Source organism: Mustelus asterias, unplaced genomic scaffold, assembly GCF_964213995.1.
Source record: "Mustelus asterias unplaced genomic scaffold, sMusAst1.hap1.1 HAP1_SCAFFOLD_1926, whole genome shotgun sequence".
NCBI classification, from domain to species: Eukaryota; Metazoa; Chordata; class Chondrichthyes; order Carcharhiniformes; family Triakidae; genus Mustelus; species Mustelus asterias.
Genome location: NW_027591871.1, coordinates 42,791 through 65,176, shown reverse-complemented (window position 1 = coordinate 65,176; position 22,386 = coordinate 42,791). Strand labels below are relative to the sequence as shown.

The 22,386-nt window shown below is 48.6% G+C and overlaps 1 protein-coding gene across 1 annotated transcript in view; it reads left to right on the top strand.

The window, feature by feature from the left end:
• Positions 1-22,386, top strand: part of spaca6 (sperm acrosome associated 6) — a gene marked incomplete at its 3' end in the record, with an annotated part of 30,097 nt that overhangs the window by 5,041 nt on the left and 2,670 nt on the right. The window contains exons 3-5 of the mRNA XM_078206968.1: positions 5,808-5,876; positions 12,548-12,628; positions 17,384-17,487. Of these exons, the coding sequence (XP_078063094.1) occupies positions 5,808-5,876; positions 12,548-12,628; positions 17,384-17,487 (254 nt within the window). The remainder of the gene's footprint in view (positions 1-5,807; positions 5,877-12,547; positions 12,629-17,383; positions 17,488-22,386) is intronic.

The following is a 22,386-nucleotide window of genomic DNA, read 5'->3' as shown; positions in this document are numbered from 1 at the left end:
AAGGTGATGCATTTTGGTAGATTGAACCAGGGCAGGACTTACTCAGTTAATGGTAGGGCGTGGTGGAGAGTTACAGAACAATGAGATCTAGGGGCACAGGTTCACAGCTCCTTGAAAGTGGAGTCACAGGTGGACAGAGTGGTGGAGAAGGCATTCGGCATGCTTGGTTTCATCAGTCAGAACATTGAATACAGGAGTTGGGACGTCTTGTTGAAGTTGTACAAGACATTGGTAAGACCACACTTGGAATACTGTGTAGTTTAAAGAGAAGGACTTGGTGGATGATGAGTCTGGGAAAGGGTGTGTCAATAGTTTGAGTAATGTTGAGATCAAAAAGGAGGAGGTATTGGGGTTCTTGAGGAACATTAAGGCAGACAAGTCCCCCAGGGCCTGTTGGGATATACCCCAGAATACTGAGAGAGGCAAGGGAGGAAATTGCTGGGACCTTGAGAGAAATCTTTGTATCCTCACTGGCTACAGGGGAGGTCCCAGAGGATTGGAGAATAGCCAATGTTGTTCCTTTGTTTAAGAAGGGTAGCAAGGATAATCCAGGTAATTACAGGCCGGTGAGCCTTACATCAGTGGTAGGGAAATTATTGGAGAGAATTTTTCGAGACAGGATTTATTCCCACTTGGAAATAAGTGAACGTATTAGTGAGAGGCGACATGGTTTTGTGAAGGGGAGGTCGTGTCTCACGAACTTGATCGAGTTTTTCAAAGAAGTGACGAAGATGTTTGATGAGGGTGGTGCAGTGGGTGTTGTCTACATGGACTTCAGTAAGGCCTTTGACAAGGTCCCTCATGGCAGACTGGTGCAGAAGGTGAAGTCGCACGAGATCAGAGGTGAGCTGGTAAGGTGGATACAAAACTGACTCGGTCACAGAAGACAGAGGGTAGCAGTGGAAGGGTGTGTTTCTGAATGGAGGGCTGTGACAAGTGGCATTCCTCAGGTGTCAATGCTGGGACCTTTGCTGTTTGTAATATATGTAAATGATTTGGAGGAAAATGTAACTGGTTTGATTAGTAAGTTTGCGGACGACACAAAGATTGGTGGATTTGCGGATAGCGATGAGGACCATCAGAGGATACAGCAGGATATAGATCAGTTGGAGACTTGGGCGGAGAGATGGCAGATGGAGTTTAATCCGGACAAATGTGAGGTAATGCATTTTGGAAGGTCTAATACAGATAGGAAATATATAGCAAATGGCAGAACCCTTAAGAGTATTGATAGGCAGAGGGATCTGGGTGTACAGGTACACAGGTCACTGAAAGTGGCAATGCAGGTGGAGAAGGTAGTCAAGAAGGCATACGGCATGCTTGCCTTCATCGGCCGGGGCATTGAGTTTAAAAATTGGCAAGTCATGTTGCAGCTTTATAGAACCTTAGTTAGGCCGCACTTGGAATATAGTGTTCAATTCTGGTTGCCACACTACCAGAAAGATGTGGAGGCTTTGGAGAGGGTACAGAAAAGATTTACCAGGATGTTGCCTGGTATGGAGGGCATTAGCTATGAGGAGAGGTTGGAGAAACTTGGTTTGTTCTCACCGGAACGACGGAGGTTGAGGAGCGACCTGATAGAAGTCTACAAGATTATGAGAGGCATGGACAGAGTGGATAGTCGGAAGCTTTTTCCCAGAGTGGAAGAGTCAATTACTAGGGGGCACAGGTTTAAGGTGCGAGGGGCAAGGTTTAAAGGAGATGTACGAGGCAGGGTTTTCACATAGAGAGTAGTGGGTGCCTGGAACTCTTTGCCGGGGGAGGGAGTGGAAGCAGATACGGTCGTGACATTTAAGGGGCGTCTTGACAAATATATGAATAGGATGGGAATAGAGGGATATGGTCCCCGGAAAGGTAGGGGGTTTTAGTTAAGTCGGGGCAGCATGGTCGGTGCAGGCTTGGAGGGCCGAAGGGCCTGTTCCTGTGCTGTAATTTTCTTTGTTCTTTGTTCTTTGTTTGTAGTTCTGGTCACCCTATTATAGAAAGGATATTATTAAACTAGAAATAGTGCAGAAAAGATTTACTGGGATGCTACCGGGACTTGATGGTTTGAGTTATAAGGAGAGACAGGACAGACTGGGACTTTTTTTCTCTGGAGCGTAGGAGGCTGAGGGGTGATCTTATAGAGGTCTATAAAATAATGAGGGGCACAGATCAGCTAGATAGTCAATATCTTTTCCCAAAGGTAGGGGAGTCTAAAACTAGAGGGCATAGGTTTAAGGTGAGAGGGGAGAGATACAAAAGTGTCCAGAGGGGCAATTTTTTCACACAGGGTGGTGAGTGTCTGGAATGAGCTGCCAGAGGTAGTAGTAGAGGCGGGTACAATTTTGTCTTTTAAAAAGCGTTTAGACAGTTACATGGGTAAGATGGGTATAGAGGGATATGGGGCAAATGCAGGCAATTGGGACTAGCTGAGTGGTTAAAAAAAAGGGTAGCATGGACAAGTTGGGCCGAAGGGCCTGTTTCCATGCTGTAAACCTCTATGACTCTATAACTAGGTTATCTTAAGTTGGCTTTAAAGATTAGTATAATTAATTACATAGGCAGTAATACTTAAAGTAAAGCCTGTTAACTAAAGCAAATCACACAGAGGATCCCACAGTCATCAGCAAATTCTTAATTCCAGATTTTTAAAATTGAATTCAAATTCCACATCTGCCGTGGCGGGATTCGAACCCGGGTCCCCAGAATAGTGGCTGAGATTCTGGATTCATGATCTCACGATAGTATCACTCAGCCACCGCCTGTTCTGCAGTCTCAGGATGCCCCAAAGCACTTGGCACACTCACCGAGGGCGGTTTCCCGTGCACTCTCGCACAGCAAGATCCCAGCGGCAGCACGGTGACATTGGTTGCCGACTCGGCGTTCCCTGCCCAAGGGCTGCCTGAGGAATGGGAAGATGGAGGAATAACGTGGGATATCATCCGCAGGGAAGAATAGGAAAGAAAAGGGGAGGGACACATTGCAAGAGAGACGGGGAGAAGCTGTGATTGGTCCCCTCGGAGCAGGAAAGGTTAAAGGGGAGATTTACCAGAACGTTCCAAAGAACAAATAAGAACAAAGAACAGTACAGCACAGGAAACAGGCCCTTCGGCCCTCCAAGCCTGTGCCGCTCCTTGGTCCAACTGGACCAATCGTTTGTATCCCTCCATTCCCAGGCTGCTCATGTGACTATCCAGGTAAGTCTTAAACGATGTCAGCGTGCCTGCCTCCACCACCCTACTTGGCAGCGCATTCCAGGCCCCCACCACCCTCTGTGTAAAAAACATCCCTCTGATATCTGAGTTATACTTCGCCCCTCTCACCTTGAGCCCGTGACCCCTCGTGATCGTCACCTCCGACCTGGGAAAAAGCTTCCCACCGTTCACCCTATCTATCCCCTTTATAATCTTGTATACCTCTATTAGATCTCCCCTCATTCTCCGTCTTTCCAGGGAGAACAACCCCAGTTTACCCAATCTCCCCTCATAGCTAAGACCCTCCATACCAGGCAACATCCTGGTAAACCTTCTCTGCACTCTCTCCAACGCCTCCACATCCTTCTGGTAGTGCGGCGACCAGAACTGGACGCAGTACTCCAAATGTGGGCTAACCAGCATTCTATACAGCTGCATCATCAGACTCCAGCTTTTATACTCTATACCCCGTCCTATAAAGGCAAGCATACCATATGCCTTCTTCACCACCTTCTCCACCTGTGTTGCCACCTCCAAGGATTTGTGGACTTGCACGCCTAGGTCCCTCTGTGTTTCTATACTCCTGATGACTCTGCCATTTATTGTATAACTCCTCCCTACATTATTTCTTCCAAAATGCATCATTTCGCATTTATCCGGATTAAACTCCATCTGCCACCTCTCCGCCCAATTTTCCAGCCTATCTATAATCCTGCTGTATTGCCCGACAATTCCCGGGGATGAGGGGGCTTCAGTCCACACGGGGAGACAGGGAGAAGCTGGGATCGTTCTCCTCGGAGCGGAGAAGGTTCAGGGGGAGATTGAATCGAGGCGTTCAGAATCACGAGGGGGAGGGGGGGGTTTGGATGGAGTGAATGAGGAGAAAGTGTTTCCAGTGACAGGAGGCTCGGTAACCAGAGGGGACACAGATTGAAGAGAATCGGGAAAAGAACCAGAGGGGGGGGAGATGAGGAGAATTTTATTTTGGACACACAGCGAGTTGTTGTGATCTGGAAGGCGCTGCCTGACAGGGCGGTGGAAGCAGATTCAACAGGAACTTTCAAAAGGGGCAATTAGGGAAATACTGGAAGGGGGAAATTTACAGGGAGAGCGGGAGAGAGAGTGGGGACTAATTGGAGAGATCTTTCAAAGAGCTAGCAGAGAAATGATGGGTGGAATGGCCTCCTGCTGTGCTGCATCATTGGATAAGGAATTAGTTGCAACAGTTAATTGGACAGTGACACTGCGTGAGGACATCAGAAAAAGGAACAGGATGAGGCCATTCTGCCCCTTGAGCCGACTCTCCCACCCTCTCAGATGGTGATGAATCTTCAACTCACTCCATTTTCCCGCCCAATTCCTGAGCACCCAAAGATCTATCAACCTCAGTCTTGGATATACTCAGAGACTGAGCCCCCACCCCTCCGCCCCAACCCTGCCCCACCCCCCTGCCCCACACCCCTGCCCCACCCTCCTGCCTCAGCCCCCTGCCCCACCCCCCTGCCCCACCCCTCACCCTCTCCGCCCCACCCTCCCACCCCACCCCACCCCTCTGCCCCACCCCCCCACCCTCTCCGCCCCACCCTCTCCGCCCCACGCCCCCGGCCCACCACACCACACCCCCCACCCCACCCCTCCACCCCACGCTCTCCGCCCCACCCTCGGCCCCACCCCCCCGCCCCACACCCCCCCCGCCCCACCCTCCCGCCCCACCACACTCTCCACCCCACGCTCTCCACCCCACCCCCCGCCCCACCCCCCCGCCCCACCACACTCTCCACCCCACGCTCTCCACCCCACCCCCCGCCCCACCCCCCCGCCCCACCACACTCTCCACCCCACGCTCTCCGCCCCACCCCCTGCCCCACCCCCCCACTGCTGTCTGGGGGTAGGGAATTCCAAAGAGTCAACGCCCTCCAAGTGAAGACATTTCTCCTCATCTCAGTCCTTAATGGCCGTCCCCTCATCCCTGTTACCTTGAGACTGTGACCACACGCCCCCCCGCCGAGACCCCCCAACCACCTCCCTCCCGTTATAGGTTCTCCAGCCATTGGAGAGAGGGAGGAGAGGTGGGGGGAGAAACAGCCCCTCAGCATCAACCGTGCCAAACCCTTCAATCATTTTACACCTTTCAGTGACAACTCCCCTCATCCTTCCCGACTCCAGCGAATGTCAGCCTGCTGTCACCTCATTTGAAGAATGGCCCCTGATTCTGCAGCCAAAGAATGTAGTCCCTCAGAATAAGGACAGGATATCGCACAGAAGGAGGCCATTTGTCCCTCTCTGACGTGCTAGCCCTTCGCTCTGACTGTCCAGTTAGTCCATTGCGTACGCGCTGCGCTCTCTGTCACCATCGGTTACTCTGTGTTTGGTTGGGTGACCCTGGTAACTGATCCATGCTCTCTCTGTCGATTGCTTAAACCTGGGTGTGGAGTCAGAGCAAACTGAAGGGACATCGCAGAGACTGCGCTGTAAGCATGGTTTCCGATATTTTGAGATTGTCGATCTATTTAAATTAACCCGTTGTACATTTAGATACCAGTGTTGTCTTGACAATTCTCGAAAATGCATGAAATATACAGCACTCCTCAAACCTCCATCACTGATAAAAATGTATTTATTTTTCCCTAGAATCGTACGCAAGTCTCCTGGACAGCGTGGAAAAGGAAGTTCTGCACAAAGTATACCGTCTGAAAGAAGGTTTTTCCCCGCCCCTCCTTTAACATCCGACTGGTCTTCGCATCCCCGTCTCTCCACTTGCACAGTTCCGGTCTCCGTATCCCTCGGTTAGACCCACACTGGGAGCACTGTGCACAGTTCCGGTCTCCATATCCCTCGGTTAGACCCACACTGGGAGCACTGTGCACAGTTCCAGTCTCCATATCCCTCGGTTAGACCCACACTGGGAGCACTGTGCACAGTTCCGGTCTCCATATCCCTCGGTTAGACCCACACTGGGAGCACTGTGCACAGTTCCGGTCTCCATATCCCTCGGTTAGACCCACACTGGGAGCACTGTGCACAGTCCCAGTCTCCATATCCCTCGGTTAGACCACACGAGGAGCACTGTGCACAGTTCCGGTCTCCGTATCCCTCGGTTAGACCACATTGGGAGCACTGTGCACAGTTCCGGTCTCCGTATCCCTCGGTTAGACCACACTGGGAGCACTGTGCACAGTTCCAGTCTCCATATCCCTCGGTTAGACCACACTTGGAGCACTGTGCACAGTTCCGGTCTCCATATCCCTCGGTTAGACCCACACTGGGAGCACTGTGCACAGTTCCAGTCTCCATATCCCTCGGTTAGACCCACACTGGGAGCACTGTACACAGTCCCAGTCTCCATATCCCTCGGTTAGACCCACACTGGGAGCACTGTGCACAGTTCCGGTCTCCATATCCCTCGGTTAGACCCACACTGGGAGCACTGTGCACAGTCCCAGTCTCCATATCCCTCGGTTAGACCACACGAGGAGCACTGTGCACAGTTCCGGTCTCCGTATCCCTCGGTTAGACCACATTGGGAGCACTGTGCACAGTTCCGGTCTCCGTATCCCTCGGTTAGACCACACTGGGAGCACTGTGCACAGTTCCAGTCTCCATATCCCTCGGTTAGACCCACACTCGGAGCACTGTGCACAGTTCCAGTCTCCATATCCCTCGGTTATACCACACTCGGAGCACTGTACACAGTTCCAGTCTCCATATCCCTCGGTTAGACCCCACTGGGAGCACTGTGCACAGTTCCAGTCTCCATATCCCTCGGTTAGACCCCACTGGGAGCACTGTGCACAGTTCCAGTCTCCATATCCCTCGGTTATACCACACTCGGAGCACTGTGCACAGTTCCAGTCTCCATATCCCTCGGTTATACCACACTCGGAGCACTGTACACAGTTCCAGTCTCCATATCCCTCGGTTATACCACACTCGGAGCACTGTACACAGTTCCAGTCTCCATATCCCTCGGTTAGACCACACTGGGAGCACTGTGCACAGTTCCGGTCTCCATATCCCTCGGTTAGACCACACTGGGAGCACTGTGCACAGTTCCAGTCTCCGTATCCCTCGGTTAGACCACACTCGGAGCACTGTGCACAGTTCCGGTCTCCATATCCCTCGGTTAGACCCGATCAAGGTCTTTAAAATTCAAAAAGGGTTTCGATCGCGTCGATGAAGAGAAGGTGTTTCCCCTTGTGTGGGGGAGAGACCAGAACGAGGGGGACATCGATATGTGACAGTCACTAATAAATCCAACGGGGAAATCAGGAGAAACGTCTTTACCCGGGGAGTGGGGAGAATGTGGGACTCGCTCCCACGGGGAGTGGGGAGAATGTGGGACTCGCTCCCACGGGGAGTGGGGAGAATGTGGGACTCGCTCCCACGGGGGAGTGGGGAGAATGTGGGACTCGCTCCCACGGGGAGTGGGGAGAATGTGGGACTCGCTCCCACGGGGAGTGGGGAGAATGTGGGACTCGCTCCCACGGGGAGTGGGGAGAATGTGGGACTCGCCCCCACGGGGAGTGGGGAGAATGTGGGACTCGCTCCCACAGGGAGTGGGGGGAATGTGGGAGTCGCTCCCAGTGGGAGTGGGGAGAATGTGGGACTCGCTCCCACAGGGAGTGGGGAGAATGTGGGACTCGCTCCCACGAGGAGTGGGGAGAATGTGGGACTCACTCCCACGGGGAATGGGGAGAATGTGGGACTCGCTCCCACGGGGAGTGGGGGAGAATGTGGGACTCGCTCCCACAGGGAGTGGGGGGAATGTGGGAGTCGCTCCCAGTGGGAGTGGGGAGAATGTGGGACTCGCTCCCACAGGGAGTGGGGAGAATGTGGGACTCGTTCCCACGGGGAGTGGGGAGAATGTGGGACTCGCTCCCAGGGGGAGTGAGGAGAATGTGGGACTCGCTCCCACGGGGAGTGGTTGAGCTGAGTGGTATCGATGTATTTAAGGGGAATAGAAGGAGATGGTGTTGGGGGGAGGGGGGGTGGAGATGAGGGGGGTGGAGATGAGGGGGGTGGAGATGAGGGGGGCGGTGTCAGGGAGTGGGAGGAGGCTCATGTGGAGCAGAAACACCGGCACAGAGCAGAGAGGCTGAATGGCCTGTGTCTGTGCTGTAATCTCAATCTCATCTACATTACCCTAAACTGGGTGAGAAGAGATTCCTGAATATAATCTCTCTCTCTCTCTGTCTCTCTCTCTGTGCTGTAGCATCACCCTGTAACTACACCTGTGGTAAGTCTTTTCATTTATATTTACAATAAATAACTTCATTTATCTAGTGCCTGTCACTCCCTCAGGACATCCCAAAGTGTTTCACAGCCAATGAAGGATATGTGAGGTCACTATTGTAATGTGGGATGCAGAGTAGCCATTTTGTGCACAGCAAGATCCCATTGCTTTGGCAGCAATAATCGGAATTCCGATTATTACTTGAATGGGTGTAAATTGAGAGAGGCGGATACTCAGCGAGACCTTGGAGTCCTCGTGCATCAGTCGCTGAAAGTAAGCGCACAGGTACAGCAGGCAGTAAAGAAGGCAGATGGTATGTTGGCCTTCATAGCGAGAGGGTTTGAGTTTGGGGATAGAGATGTTTTGCTGCAATTGTAGAGGGCGTTGGTGAGACCACATCTGGAGTATAGTGTACAGTTTTGGTTTGGTGTCCTTATCTGCGGAAAGATGTCCTTGCTATAGAGGGAGCGCAGTGAAGGTTTACCAGGCTGATTCCTGGGATGGCAGGTCTGTCATATGAGGAGAGACTGAGTCGGTTAGGATTATATTCACTGGAGTTTAGAAGAGTGAGAGGGGATCTCAGAGAAACTTATAAACATCTAACAGGGTTCGACAGGGTAGATTCAGTAAGAATGTTCCCAATGGTGGGGGGAGTCCAGAACTAGGGGTCAGAGTTTGAGGATAAGGGGTAAACTTTTTAGGACTGAGGTGAGGAGAAATTTCTTCACCCAGAGGGTGGTGAATGTGTGGAATTCACTCCCACAGAAAGTAGTTGAGGCTAAAACGTTATGTGATTTCAAGAAGAAATTAGATATCGCTCTTGGGACTCAAGGGATCGAGGGATATGGAGGGAAGGGGAATCAGGATATTGAATTTGATGATCCATGATCATAATGAATGGTGGAGCAGGCTCGAAGGGCCGAATGGCCTCCTCCTGCTTCTAGTTTCAATGTTTCTGAGTGAACAGCAATGTGAGTGACCCAGATCATTTGTTTGGCTCAGTGATGTTGGCTGAGGGACAAATATTGTCGCCGGGACATGAGCAAGAGAGGGGGTTTTGTGCCGTACCTCACACGGGCCCGGAGATTCTGGAGATGTTCAGTGGTGATATCGCACTCACCAGCAATAGAGCTGTCACAGCCACCAGTACTTACTTATCCAACGAACATGTCCCATCTCTTCACAGAAGTGTAATTGGACAGAATTTGACCTTAGGCCCCATAAGGAGATGTCAGAGACAGAGAGTCAGTGAGGTGGAGAGGTTTAGGGAGGGAATTTCACAGCTTAGGGGCCCCCCAGGCAGCTGAAGGCACGGCTGCCAATGGCGGAGCGATGGGAATCAGGGGATGCTCGAGAGGATGGAATTGGAGGCCTGCAGAGATCTCAGAGGGTTGAAGAAGATAAGAAACAGGGGGGGTTGTAGGGGCTGGAGGAGGCAACAGAGATAAAAACATAAGAACATAAGAACTAGGAGCAGGAGTAGGCCATCTGGCCCCTCGAGCCTGCCCCGCCATTCAATAAGATCATGGCTGATCTTTTCATGGACTCAGCTCCACTTACCCGCCCGCTCACCGTAACCCTTAATTCCTTTACTGTTCAAAAATGCATCTATCCTTGCCTTAAAAACATTCAATGAGGTAGCCTCAACTGCTTCACTGGGCAGGGAATTCCACAGATTCACAACCCTTTGGGTGAAGACATTCCTCCTCAACTCAGTCCTAGATCTGCTCCTCCTTATTTTGAGGCCTAGTTCTAGTTTCACCCGCCAGTGGAAACAACCTCCCTGTTTCTATCTTATCTATTCCCTTCATAATCTTATATGTTTCTATAAGATCTCCCCTCATTCTTCTGAATTCCAATGAGTATAGCCCCAGTCTACTCAGTCTCTCCTCATAAGCCAACCCTCTCAACTCCGGAATCAACCTAGTGAATCTCCTCTGCACCCCCTCCAGTGCCAGTATATCCTTTCTCAAGTAAGGAGACCAAAACTGTACGCAGTACTCCAGGTGTGGCCTCACCAGCACCTTATACAGCTGCAACATAACCTCACTGTTTTTAAACTCCATCCCTCGAGCAATGAAGGAAAAGTTCCATTTGCCTTTTAATTACCTGCTGCACCTGCAAACCAACCTTTGGTGATTCAGGCACAAGGACACCCAGGTCCCTCTGCACAGCAGCATTGGAGAGGTGAAGGGGCTGGAGGAGGTTACAGAGATAGGGAAGAGTGTAGGGGCTGGAGGAGGTTACAGAGATAGGGAGGGGTGTAGGGGCTGCAGGAGGTTACAGAGATAGGGAGGGGTGTAGGGGCTGGAGGAGGTTACAGAGATAGGGAGGGGTGTAGGGGCTGGAGGAGGGTACAGAGATAGGGAGGGTTGTAGGGGCTGGAGGAGGTTACAGAGATAGGGAGGGGTGTAGGGGCTGGAGGAGGTTACAGAGATAGGGAGGGGTGAAGGGGCTGGAGGAGGTTACAGAGATAGGAAGGGGTGTAGGGGCTGGAGGAGGTTACAGAGATAGGGAGGGTTGTAGGGGCTGGAGGAGGTTACAGAGATAGGGAGGGTTGTAGGAGTTGGAGGAGGGTACAGAGATAGGGAGGGTTGTAGGGGCTGGAGGAGGTTACAGAGATAGGGAGGGGTGTAGGGGCTGGAGGAGGTTACAGAGATAGGGAGGGTTGTAGGGGCTGGAGGAGGTTACAGAGATAGGGAGGGGTGTAGGGGCTGGAGGAGGTTACAGAGATAGGGAGGGGTGTAGGGGCTGGAGGAGGTTACAGAGATAGGGAGGGTTGTAGGGGCTGGAGGAGGTTACAGAGATAGGGAGGGGTGTAGAGGCTGGAGGAGGTTACAGAGATAGGGAGGGTTGTAGGGGCTGGAGGAGGTTACAGAGATAGGGAGGGTTGTAGGGGCTGGAGGAGGTTACAGAGATAGGGAGGGGTGTAGGGGCTGGAGGAGGTTACAGAGATAGGGAGGGGTGTAGGGGCTGGAGGAGGTTACAGAGATAGGGAGGGTTGTAGGGGCTGGAGGAGGTTACAGAGATAGGGAGGGGTGTAGGGGCTGGAGGAGGTTACAGAGATAGGGAGGGGTGTAGGGGCTGGAGGAGGTTACAGAGATAGGGAGGGGTGTAGGGGCTGGAGGAGGTTACAGAGATAGGGATTGGCTGGATTTGATTGTCAGGGTAAGAAGTCTCACAACACCAGGTTAAAGTGTTGTGAGACTTCTTACCGTGTTCACCCCAGTCCAACGCCGGCATCTCCACATCTTGATTGTCAGGGTCAGTATTTTACAGTCGGAGGTGTTACTGGATCAGGAGGTAAGTGGAACCGAGTACGAGACTGATTTTGGAAGGGGGGTGCAGAGCGGGGGGGTGCAGAGGGGAGGGGTGCAGAGCGGGGGGAGTGCAGAGCGGGGGGGTGCAGAGGGGAGGGGTGCAGAGGGGAGGGGTGCAGAGCGGGGGGGTGCAGAGGGGAGGGGTCAGAGGGGAGGGGTCAGAGGGGAGGGGTGCAGAGGGGAGGGGTCAGAGGGGAGGGGTGCAGAGGGGAGGGGTCAGAGGGGAGGGGTGCAGAGGGGAGGCATGCAGAGGTGGGGGTGGGGGAGGCGGGTGCAGAGGGGAGGGGTGCAGAGGGGAGGGGCGCTGAGCTGCAGTTTTACAGAGTGCGGGAGGTGGGTGAGCCCGGAGAGGAGGGGGTTGAACAGTCTGGGGAAGGGGTGATGAGGGACGGTGCGGGTTTCAGAGGGAAGAGAGCTGAGAGGCCGGTGTGGACAATGTTACGGAGTTTGGGGCGGGTGGTCTTTGCGATGGGGGGGGGATTCGGATTCAGAAACTCGGGCGCACAGTGCGATTACAATCATTGTAATCTCGGAGAGAGTTAGAATCTGTCAAATAGTATTGGTGAGTGCGGCCAATCACAGCAGCCCCTGTTTGTACAGGGTGCAGTTCGCGACTTGTGGGTGAGCTGTCAGCTGATAGGAACCATGGTCATTGCTGGGCTAAGGCTTTGTGGGATCTTGCTGTCCCCAAATGGCTGCTGCAGAATCCTCCACTTTGCTCAGTTTGAGGTTCTCTGTGTTTCCCTGGGACGGTCTGATTGAGGCTCAGGTTGCTGTTTATCTTGCTCCTGTTACTGACAACACCTCCTCTTCCACAGGGATTAACATGGAATCCTTTTACTTTGATTGCCGCTCCTGTCAGATGAAAGGTTGTGAAGGCGTCTCCTTCGAGTGTCCAAGTAGGTCCGCGTTATCCGATTATTGAGCTGGGAATGCACAGATACAGCAGCATCATGTCTCAGACTTCCAGGCAACTGCGTACAACAAGGCAGCTCACTAAATACTGACACACTCCCCAGGGATTCCCCCCCATGTAAATACTGACACACTCCCCAAGGATTCCCCCTGTAAATACTGACACACCCCCCGGGGATTCCCCCTGTAAATACTGACACACCCCCCGGGGATTCCCCCTGTAAATACTGACACACTCCCCAGGGATTCCCCCCCTGTAAATACTGACACACTCCCCAAGGATTCCCCCTGTAAATACTGACACACCCCCCGGGGATTCCCCCTGTAAATACTGACACACTCCCCAAGGATTCCCCCTGTAAATACTGATACACTCCCCAGGAATTCCCCCCCATGTAAATACTGACACACTCCCCAGGGATTCCCCCCCTGTAAATACAGACACATTCCCCGGGGATTCCCCCTGTAAATACTGACACACTCCCCAGGGATTCCCCCCCTGTAAATACAGACACATTCCCCGGGGTCTCCCCCCCTGTAAATACTGACACACTCCCCGCAGATTCCCCCCTGTAAATACTGACACACTCCCCGGGGACTCCCCCCCTGTAAATTCTGACACACTCCCCGGGGATTCCCCCTGTAAATACTGACACTCCCTGGGGCTTTCCCCCTGTAAATACTGACACACTCCCCGGGGATTCCCCCTGTAAATACTGACACACTCCCCGGGGATTCCCCCTGTAAATACTGACACACTCCCTGGGGATTTCCCCTGTAAATACTGACACACTCCCCGGGGATTCCCCCTGTAAATACTGACACACTCCCCTGCTTTCTCCCCCTACCTCAGGGGAATCAGAAAAATTATCCCTCTTTCTTAAATAGTGGGTGGCACGGCAGCACAGTGGTTAGCGCTGCTGCCTCACAGCTCCAGGGACCTGAGTTTGATTCCAGGCTTGGATCACTGTCAGTGCGGAGTCTGCACATTCTCCCCGTGTCTGAGTGGGTTTCCTCTGGGTGCTCCGGTTTCCTCACACACTCCAAAGATGTGCAGGTTAGGCGCATTGGCCGCGCTAAATTGGCGCTTTGTGTCCTGGGATGTGTAGATTAGAGGGATTAGCAGAGTAAGTATGTGGGGTTACAGGGATATGGCTTGGGTGGGATGGTTGTCGGTGCAGGCTCGATGGGCCGAATGGCCTCCTTCTGCACTATAGGGATTCTATGATTCATTCTATAATTCCATGACTTGGGCTCCACAGCCTTCTGGTACAGCCGGCAGGAAAGAAGGCAAATGATAGGTCGGCCTTCATAGTTCGAGGATTCGAGTGTAGGGATAAGGATGTTTTGCTGCAATTGTATAGGACATTGGTGAGGCCACACCTGGAGTATAGTGTACAGTTTAGGTGTCCTTATCTGAGGAAGGGTGTCCTTGCTGTAGAGGGAGTGCAGCGAAGGTTTACCAGGCTGATTCCTGGGATGCCGGGGTCTGTCGTATGAGGAGAGACTAAGTGGGTTAAGATTGTATTCACTGGAGTTGAGAAGAGTGAGGGGGATCTCATAGAGACTTATAAAATTCTAAAAGGGTTAGACAGAGTAGATTCAGAAAGAATGTTCCCAATGGTGGGGGAGTCCAGAACTAGGGGTCAGAGTTTGAGGATAAGGGGTAAACCTTTTAGGACTGAGGTGAGAACATAGACATAGAAAGCCACAGCACAAACAGGCCCTTCGGCCCACAAGTTGCGCTGATCATATCCCTACCTCTAGGCCTATCTATAGCCCTCAATCCCATTAAATCCCATGTACTCATCCAGAAGTCTCTTAAAAGACCCCAACGAGTTTGCCTCCACCACCACCGACGTCAGCCGATTCCACTCACCCACCACCCTCTGAGTGAAAAACTTACCCCTGACATCTCCTCTGTACCTACCCCCCAGTGAGGAGAAATTTCTTCACCCAGAGGGTGGTGAATGTGTGGAATTCACTACCTCAGGAAGTAGTTGAGGCCAAAACATTGTGTGATTTCAAGAAGAAATTAGCTATCGCTCTTGGGACGAAAGGGATCGAGGGATATGGGGGTAGGGGGGGGATCAGGATATTGAATTTGATGATCAGCCATGATCAAAATGAATGGTGGAGCAGGTTCGAAGGGCCGAATGGCCTCCTCCTGCTTCTTGTTTCTGTGTTTCTCTGCCAAAGAGAATCCCACAGGTTCTGTCCCTTTCGGTCCTCCCCCCCCGGATCCCGAGACTGTGACCCCGGTTCTAGATCCCCTGTCAGATTCTTTTTATTGATTCGTGGGACATGGGCGCTGCTGGTTGGCCAACATTTATTGCCCATTCCGAGTTGCCCTTGAACTGAGTGTCCTGTTCGGCCATTTCAGAGGGCAGTTGAGAGTCAACCACGTTGCCGTGACTCTGGAGTCACATGTAGGCCAGACCGGGTAAGAACGGCAGATTTCCTTCCCTAAAGGGAACCAGATGGGTTTTCCCGACAATCGGCAATGGTTTCATGGTCATCAGTAGATTCTTAATTCCAGATATTTTATATTGAATTCAAATTCCACCATCTGCTGGAGCGGGATTCGAACCCAGGTCCCCAGAACATTAAGATGAAAGCAAAATACTGCAGATGCTGGGATCTGAAACATCAGATTTGCTACCAAATAAACCTGTTGGACTTTAACCTGGTGTTGTGAGATTTCTTAATCTGAAACAAAAACAGAAACTGCTGGAAATTCCCAGCAGGCCTGACAGCATCTGTGGGGAGAGAATAGAGTAAGAGTTTTAACAACACCAGGTTAAAGTCCAACAGGTTTATTTGGTAGCAAATGCCATTAGCTTTCGGAGCGCTGCTCCTTCATCAGATGGAGTGGAAATCTGCTCTCAAACAGGGCACAGAGACACAGAAATCAAGTTACAGAATACTGATTAGAATGCGAATCTCTACAGCCAGCCAGGTCTTAAAGATACAGACAATGTGAGAATAGAGCCAACGTTTCGAGTCTCGATGATCCTTCGTCAGAATATTAGCTGAGTTTCTGAATTAATAGTCCAACGATAATACCACTAGGCCATCTTGAATGTTAAAGGAGATTGACAGGGTCAACGTAGAGGGGATGCTCCCCCTTGTTGGACATTCAAGAACAAGAGGCCTAGTCTTAGACTGAGGGATGGCAGATTTAAAATAGAAATGAGGGGGGATTACTTCACTTAAGTGGTCGTAAATTTGTGGCATTCTCTACCCCGAGTGCAGTAAACACCAGAGCACTAAACAAATTGAAGGAGGAGATCGATGAGTTTTTAATCGGAGCGGGACGAAGGGTTGTGGGGAACGGGCAGGAAAGTGGAGTTGAGGCTGATATGAGATCAGCCATGATTGTACTGAATGACAGAGCAGTATCAAGGGGATGAATGGACAGATGCCAGAATACCAAATTTCAAAGGGATTTGTTTTGATTTGATTGAATTTAATTTGATTTGATTTATTATTGTCACATGTACTGGGATACGGTGAAAACTATTGTTTCTTGCGCGTGATTCAGACAAAGCATACCATAGGGCGGCACGGTAGCACAGTGGTCAGCACTGCTGCTTCACAGCTCCGGGATCCCGGGTTCGATTCCCGGCTCGGGTCACTGTCTGTGTGGAGTTTGCACATTCTCCTCGTGTCTGCGTGGGTTTCCTCCGGGTGCTCCGGTTTCCTCCCACAGTCCAAAGATGTGCGGGTTAGGTTGATTGGCCAGGTTAAAAAAATTGCCCCTTAGAGTCCTGAGATGTGTAGGTTAGAGGGATTAGCGGGTAAAATATGTGGGGGTAGGGCCTGGGTGGGATTGTGGTCGGTGCAGACTCAATGGGCCGAATGGCCTCCTTCTGCACTGTAGGGTTTCTATGATTTCTATGATTCATAGAGTACACAGGGGAGAAGGAAAGGAGAGAGTGCAGGATATAATGTTACAGGCACAGATAGGGTGTAGAGAAAGATCAGCTTAATATAAAGTAGGTCCATTCAAAAATCTGACGGCAGCAGGGAAGAAGCTGTTCTCGAGTCGGTTGGTAAGTTTCATCAGAATTTTGTATCTTTTTCCCAATGGAAGAAGGTGGAAGAGAGAATGTCCGGGGTGCGTGGGGTCCTTAATTATGCTGGCTGCTTTTCTGAGGCAGCGGGAAGTGTAGACGGAGTCAATGGATGGGAGCTTGGTTTGCGTGATGGACTGGGCTACGTTCATGACCCTTTGTAGTTTCTTGAGGTCTTGGGCAGAGCAGGAGCCATACCAAGCTGTGATACAACAAGAAGGGATGCTTTCTATGATGCAGCTGTAAAGGTTGGTGAGAGTTGTAGCGGACATGCCAAATTTCCTTAGTCTTCTGAGAAAGTAGAGGAGTTGATGAGGAAAAGGCTGCTGATTGGTCCGCAAGTCTTTGGTTGGTCAAGAGGTTGGCGTGGAGGATGAACCAGGGAATTCTTCACGGCAATCTCTTGACCAATCAGGGTGGACATGCCAACCAATCAGCACCCTTCTGCCCTTTAGCAGGAACTGTCACTTCCTTTGAAATTTGGTATTCTTGTATGTGTCCTGATGAACGGCTTCATCTCATGTCTCAGCAAGACCTCTCTTGAAGCCTCATCAAGAACCAGTGATTAGTGTGCCCTGACCCACTGCGATAGCATTTGTTTCATTGGTTATCTCAAGCCGGAGAAATCCAGTCCAATTTGTCCTTTCTTGTCCATTCTTGCAGTTAAAGATGTAACGGTGAAGGAGACTGGCCAGGTATCTTTGAAATGTCAGTCCAACTTTACAATCTCCAAGATTGACACAGTTACGTGGATGTATGCCTCTCATGTGAGTTTTTGACCTTCGATCTTCGTTCTTCTGCTTTCAAAGTTCTCGCTTTCCAATTTCCTGTTTGTTGCAAAGCCTAATCTACACCCCTCCCCACTCTACCCTCCCCGCGCCCCCATCGGTCAAAGTCTAATCTACACCCCTCCCCACTCCCCACTCCCCGCGCCCCCAACGGTCAAAGTCTAATCTACACCCCTCCCCACTCCCTCCTCCCCGCGCCCCCATCAGTCAAAGCCTAATCTACACCCCTCCCCACTCCCTCCTCCCCGCGCCCCCATCGGTCAAAGTACAACACACCTCTCGCACCGTGAGCAATGCCACGAATCCTCCGTACAAAGATGTAAGAGATAGGAGCAGGAGTAGGCCATTCAGCCCATTGATTCTGCTTGCCCAGCCAATGAGATCGTGGGATCTCCTTGTGGTCACCACTCCAGCTTTCCTGCAAGTCTTCCCTTAGCCCCACCCCGGTCGATTAGAAGCCTCTCTAACTCAGGCTTGAATGTAATCAATGACCCACGCCCCACCCCAGGGGGGAGAATTAGCCAAACAAATAACCTTCTGAGAGGAAACATTTCTCCTCATCTTACCTGGGAGATCACTCATTCTGAAACTGTTCTCCCTCGATCCAGATTTCCTCCCATGAGAGAGGAGCATCCTCCCAGAATCCACCCTGTGTATGCCCCACCACCTCCCGCACCTCCCCACCGCTCCCCGCCCGCCCCCCCTCCCCCCCACCCGCCGCCACCACTCCCCCACCCCCCTCAGAGTCTGATATATTTCAATAAGATCCTCATTCCTCTAAACTCCAATGGGTACTGACCCCCAACCTGCTCAAACCGTTCCTCACCCAGGAATCCCAGGAATCCGTGGGCGGCACGGTGGCACAGTGGTTAGCACTGCTGCTTCACAGCTCCAGGGACCCGGATTCCATTCCCGGCTTGGGTCACTGTCTGTGTGGAGTTTGCACATTCTCCCCGTCTCTGCGTGGGTTTCCTCCGGGTGCTCCGGTTTCCTCCCACGGTCCAAAGATGTGCTGGTTAGGTTGATTGGCCATGCTAAAAATTGCCCCTTAATGTCCTGAGATGCGTAGGTTAGAGGGATTAGCGGGTAAATATGTCGGGATAAGGGAGTAGGGCCTGGGTGGAAATGTGGTCGGTGCAGACTCGATGGGCCAAATGGCCTCTTTCTGCACTGTGGGGTTTCTATGGTTTCTATGGATCGGCACAGAGGACCTACTCAGAACTGACAACAATGTCAGTCTATCTCTCCCAAGGTAAGTAGACCAGAACTGGACACAGTGCCCCAGGAGCAGAACCCTGTCTTACTCTATATAATTCAGCTGTGTACCTAACTCCATATAACTCTATCTAACTCTATATAACATTGTACACTTCAGTACCTAACTCTATATAACAATGAACAGCTCTGTATATAACTCTATCTCTCTCTATATAACACTGTACAGCTCTGTATATAACTCTATCTAACACTGTACAGCTCTGTATATAACTCTATCTAACTCTATATAACATTGTACAGCTCTGTGTATAACTCTATCTAACTCTATATAACATTGTACAGCTCTGTGTATAACTCTATCTAACTCTATATAACACTGTACAGCTCTGTATATAACTCTATCTAACTCTATATAACACTGTACAGCTCTGTATATAACTCTATCTAACTCTATATAACACTGTACAGCTCTGTATATAACTCTATCTAACTCTATATAACACTGTACAGCTCTGTATATAACTCTATCTAACTCTATATAACACTGTACAGCTCTGTGTATAACTCTATCTAACTCTATATAACACTGTACAGCTCTGTATCTAACTCTATATAACTCTATATAACACTGTACAGCTCTGTGTATAACTCTATCTAACTCTATATAACACTGTACAGCTCTGTGTATAACTCTATCTAACTCTATATAACACTGTACAGCTCTGTATATAACTCTATCGAACTCTATATAACAATGAACAGCTCTGTGTATAACTCTATCTAACTCTATATAACACTGTACAGCTCTGTATCTAACTCTATCTAACTCTATATAACACTGTACAGCTCTGTATATAACTCTATCTAACTCTATATAACACTGTACAGCTCTGTATATAACTCTATATAACTCTATATAACACTGTACAGCTCTGTGTATAACTCTATCTAACTCTATATAACACTGTACAGCTCGGTATATAACTCTATCTAACTCTATATAACACTGTACAGCTCTGTATATAACTCTATCTAACTCTATATAACACTGTACAGCTCTGTGTATAACTCTATCTAACTCTATATAACACTGTACAGCTCTGTATCTAACTCTATCTAACTCTATATAACACTGTACAGCTCTGTATATAACTCTATCTAACTCTATATAACACTGTACAGCTCTGTGTATAACTCTATCTAACTCTATATAACACTGTACAGCTCTGTGTATAACTCTATCTAACTCTATATAACACTGTACAGCTCTGTGTATAACTCTATCTAACTCTATATAACACTGTACAGCTCTGTGTATAACTCTATCTAACTCTATATAACACTGTACAGCTCTGTATATAACTCTATCTAACTCTATATAACACTGTACAGCTCTGTGTATAACTCTATCTAACTCTATATAACACTGTACAGCTCTGTATCTAACTCTATATAACACTGTACAGCTCTGTATATAACTCTATCTAACTCTATATAACACTGTACAGCTCTGTATATAACTCTATCTAACTCTATATAGCACTGTACAGCTCTGTATATAACTCTATCTAACTCTATATAACAATGAACAGCTCTGTATATAACTCTATCTAACTCTATATAGCACTGTACAGCTCTGTGTATAACTCTATCTAACTCTATATAACACTGAACTGCTCTGTATATAACTCTATCTAACTCTATATAACACTGTACAGCTCTGTGTATAACTCTATCTAACTCTATATAACACTGTACAGCTCTGTGTATAACTCTATCTAACTCTATATAACACTGAACTGCTCTGTATATAACTCTATCTAACTCTATATAACACTGTACAGCTCTGTATATAACTCTATCTAACTCTATATAACACTGTACAGCTCTGTGTATAACTCTATCTAACTCTATATAACACTGTACAGCTCTGTATATAACTCTATCTAACTCTATATAACACTGTACAGCTCTGTATATAACTCTATCTAACTCTATGTAACAATGTACAGCTCTGTATATAACTCTATCTAACTCTATATAACACTGTACAGCTCTGTATCTAACTCTATATAACACTGTACAGCTCTGTATCTAACTCTATATAACACTGTACAGCTCAGTATCTAACTCTATCTAACTCTATATTACTCTGTACAGCTCTGTATCTAACTCTATATAACACTGTACAGCTCTGTATATAACTCTATCTAACTCTATATAACACTGTACAGCTCTGTGTATAACTCTATCTAACTCTATATAACACTGTACAGCTCTGTGTATAACTCTATCTAACTCTATATAACAATGAACAGCTCTGTACCTAACTCTATCTAACTCTATATAACACTGTACAGCTCTGTATATAACTCTATCTAACTCTATATAACACCGTACAGCTCTGTATATAACTCTATATAACTCTATATAACACTGTACAGCTCTGTATATAACTCTATCTAACTCTATATAACACTGTACAGCTCTGTGTATAACTCTATCTAACTCTATCTAACACTGTACAGCTCTGTATATAACTCTATCTAACTCTATATAACACTGTACAGCTCTGTGTATAACTCTATCTAACTCTATCTAACACTGTACAGCTCTGTGTATAACTCTATCTAACTCTATATAACACTGTACAGCTCTGTATATAACTCTATCTAACTCTATATAACACTGTACAGCTCTGTGTATAACTCTATCTAACTCTATCTAACACTGTACAGCTCTGTGTATAACTCTATCTAACTCTATATAACAATGAACAGCTCTGTATATAACTCTATCTAACTCTATATAACACTGTACAGCTCTGTACCTAACTCTATCTAACTCTATATAACACTGTACAGCTCTGTATATAACTCTATATAACTCTATATAACACTGTACAGCTCTGTGTATAACTCTATCTAACTCTATATAACACTGTACAGCTCTGTATATAACTCTATCTAACTCTATATAACAATGTACAGCTCTGTATATAACTCTATCTAACTCTATATAACACTGTACAGCTCTGTGTATAACTCTATCTAACTCTATATAACACTGTACAGCTCTGTATATAACTCTATCTAACTCTATATAACACTGTACAGCTCTGTATATAACTCTATCTAACTCTATATAACACTGTACAGCTCTGTATATAACTCTATCTAACTCTATATAACAATGTACAGCTCTGTATATAACTCTATCTAACTCTATATAACACTGTACAGCTCTGGATATAACTCTATCTAACTCTATATAACACTGTACAGCTCTGTATATAACTCTATCTAACTCTATATAACACTGTACAGCTCTGTGTATAACTCTATATAACTCTTTAACAATGTACAGCTCTGTATATAACTCTATCTAACTCTATATAACACTGTACAGCTCTGTATATAACTCTATCTAACTCTATATAACACTGTACAGCTCTGTGTATAACTCTATCTAACTCTATATAACACTGTACAGCTCTGTATATAACTCTATCTAACTCTATATAACACTGTACAGCTCTGTGTATAACTCTATCTAACTCTATATAACACTGTACAGCTCTGTGTATAACTCTATCTAACTCTATATAACACTGTACAGCTCTGTGTATAACTCTATCTAACTCTATATAACACTGTACAG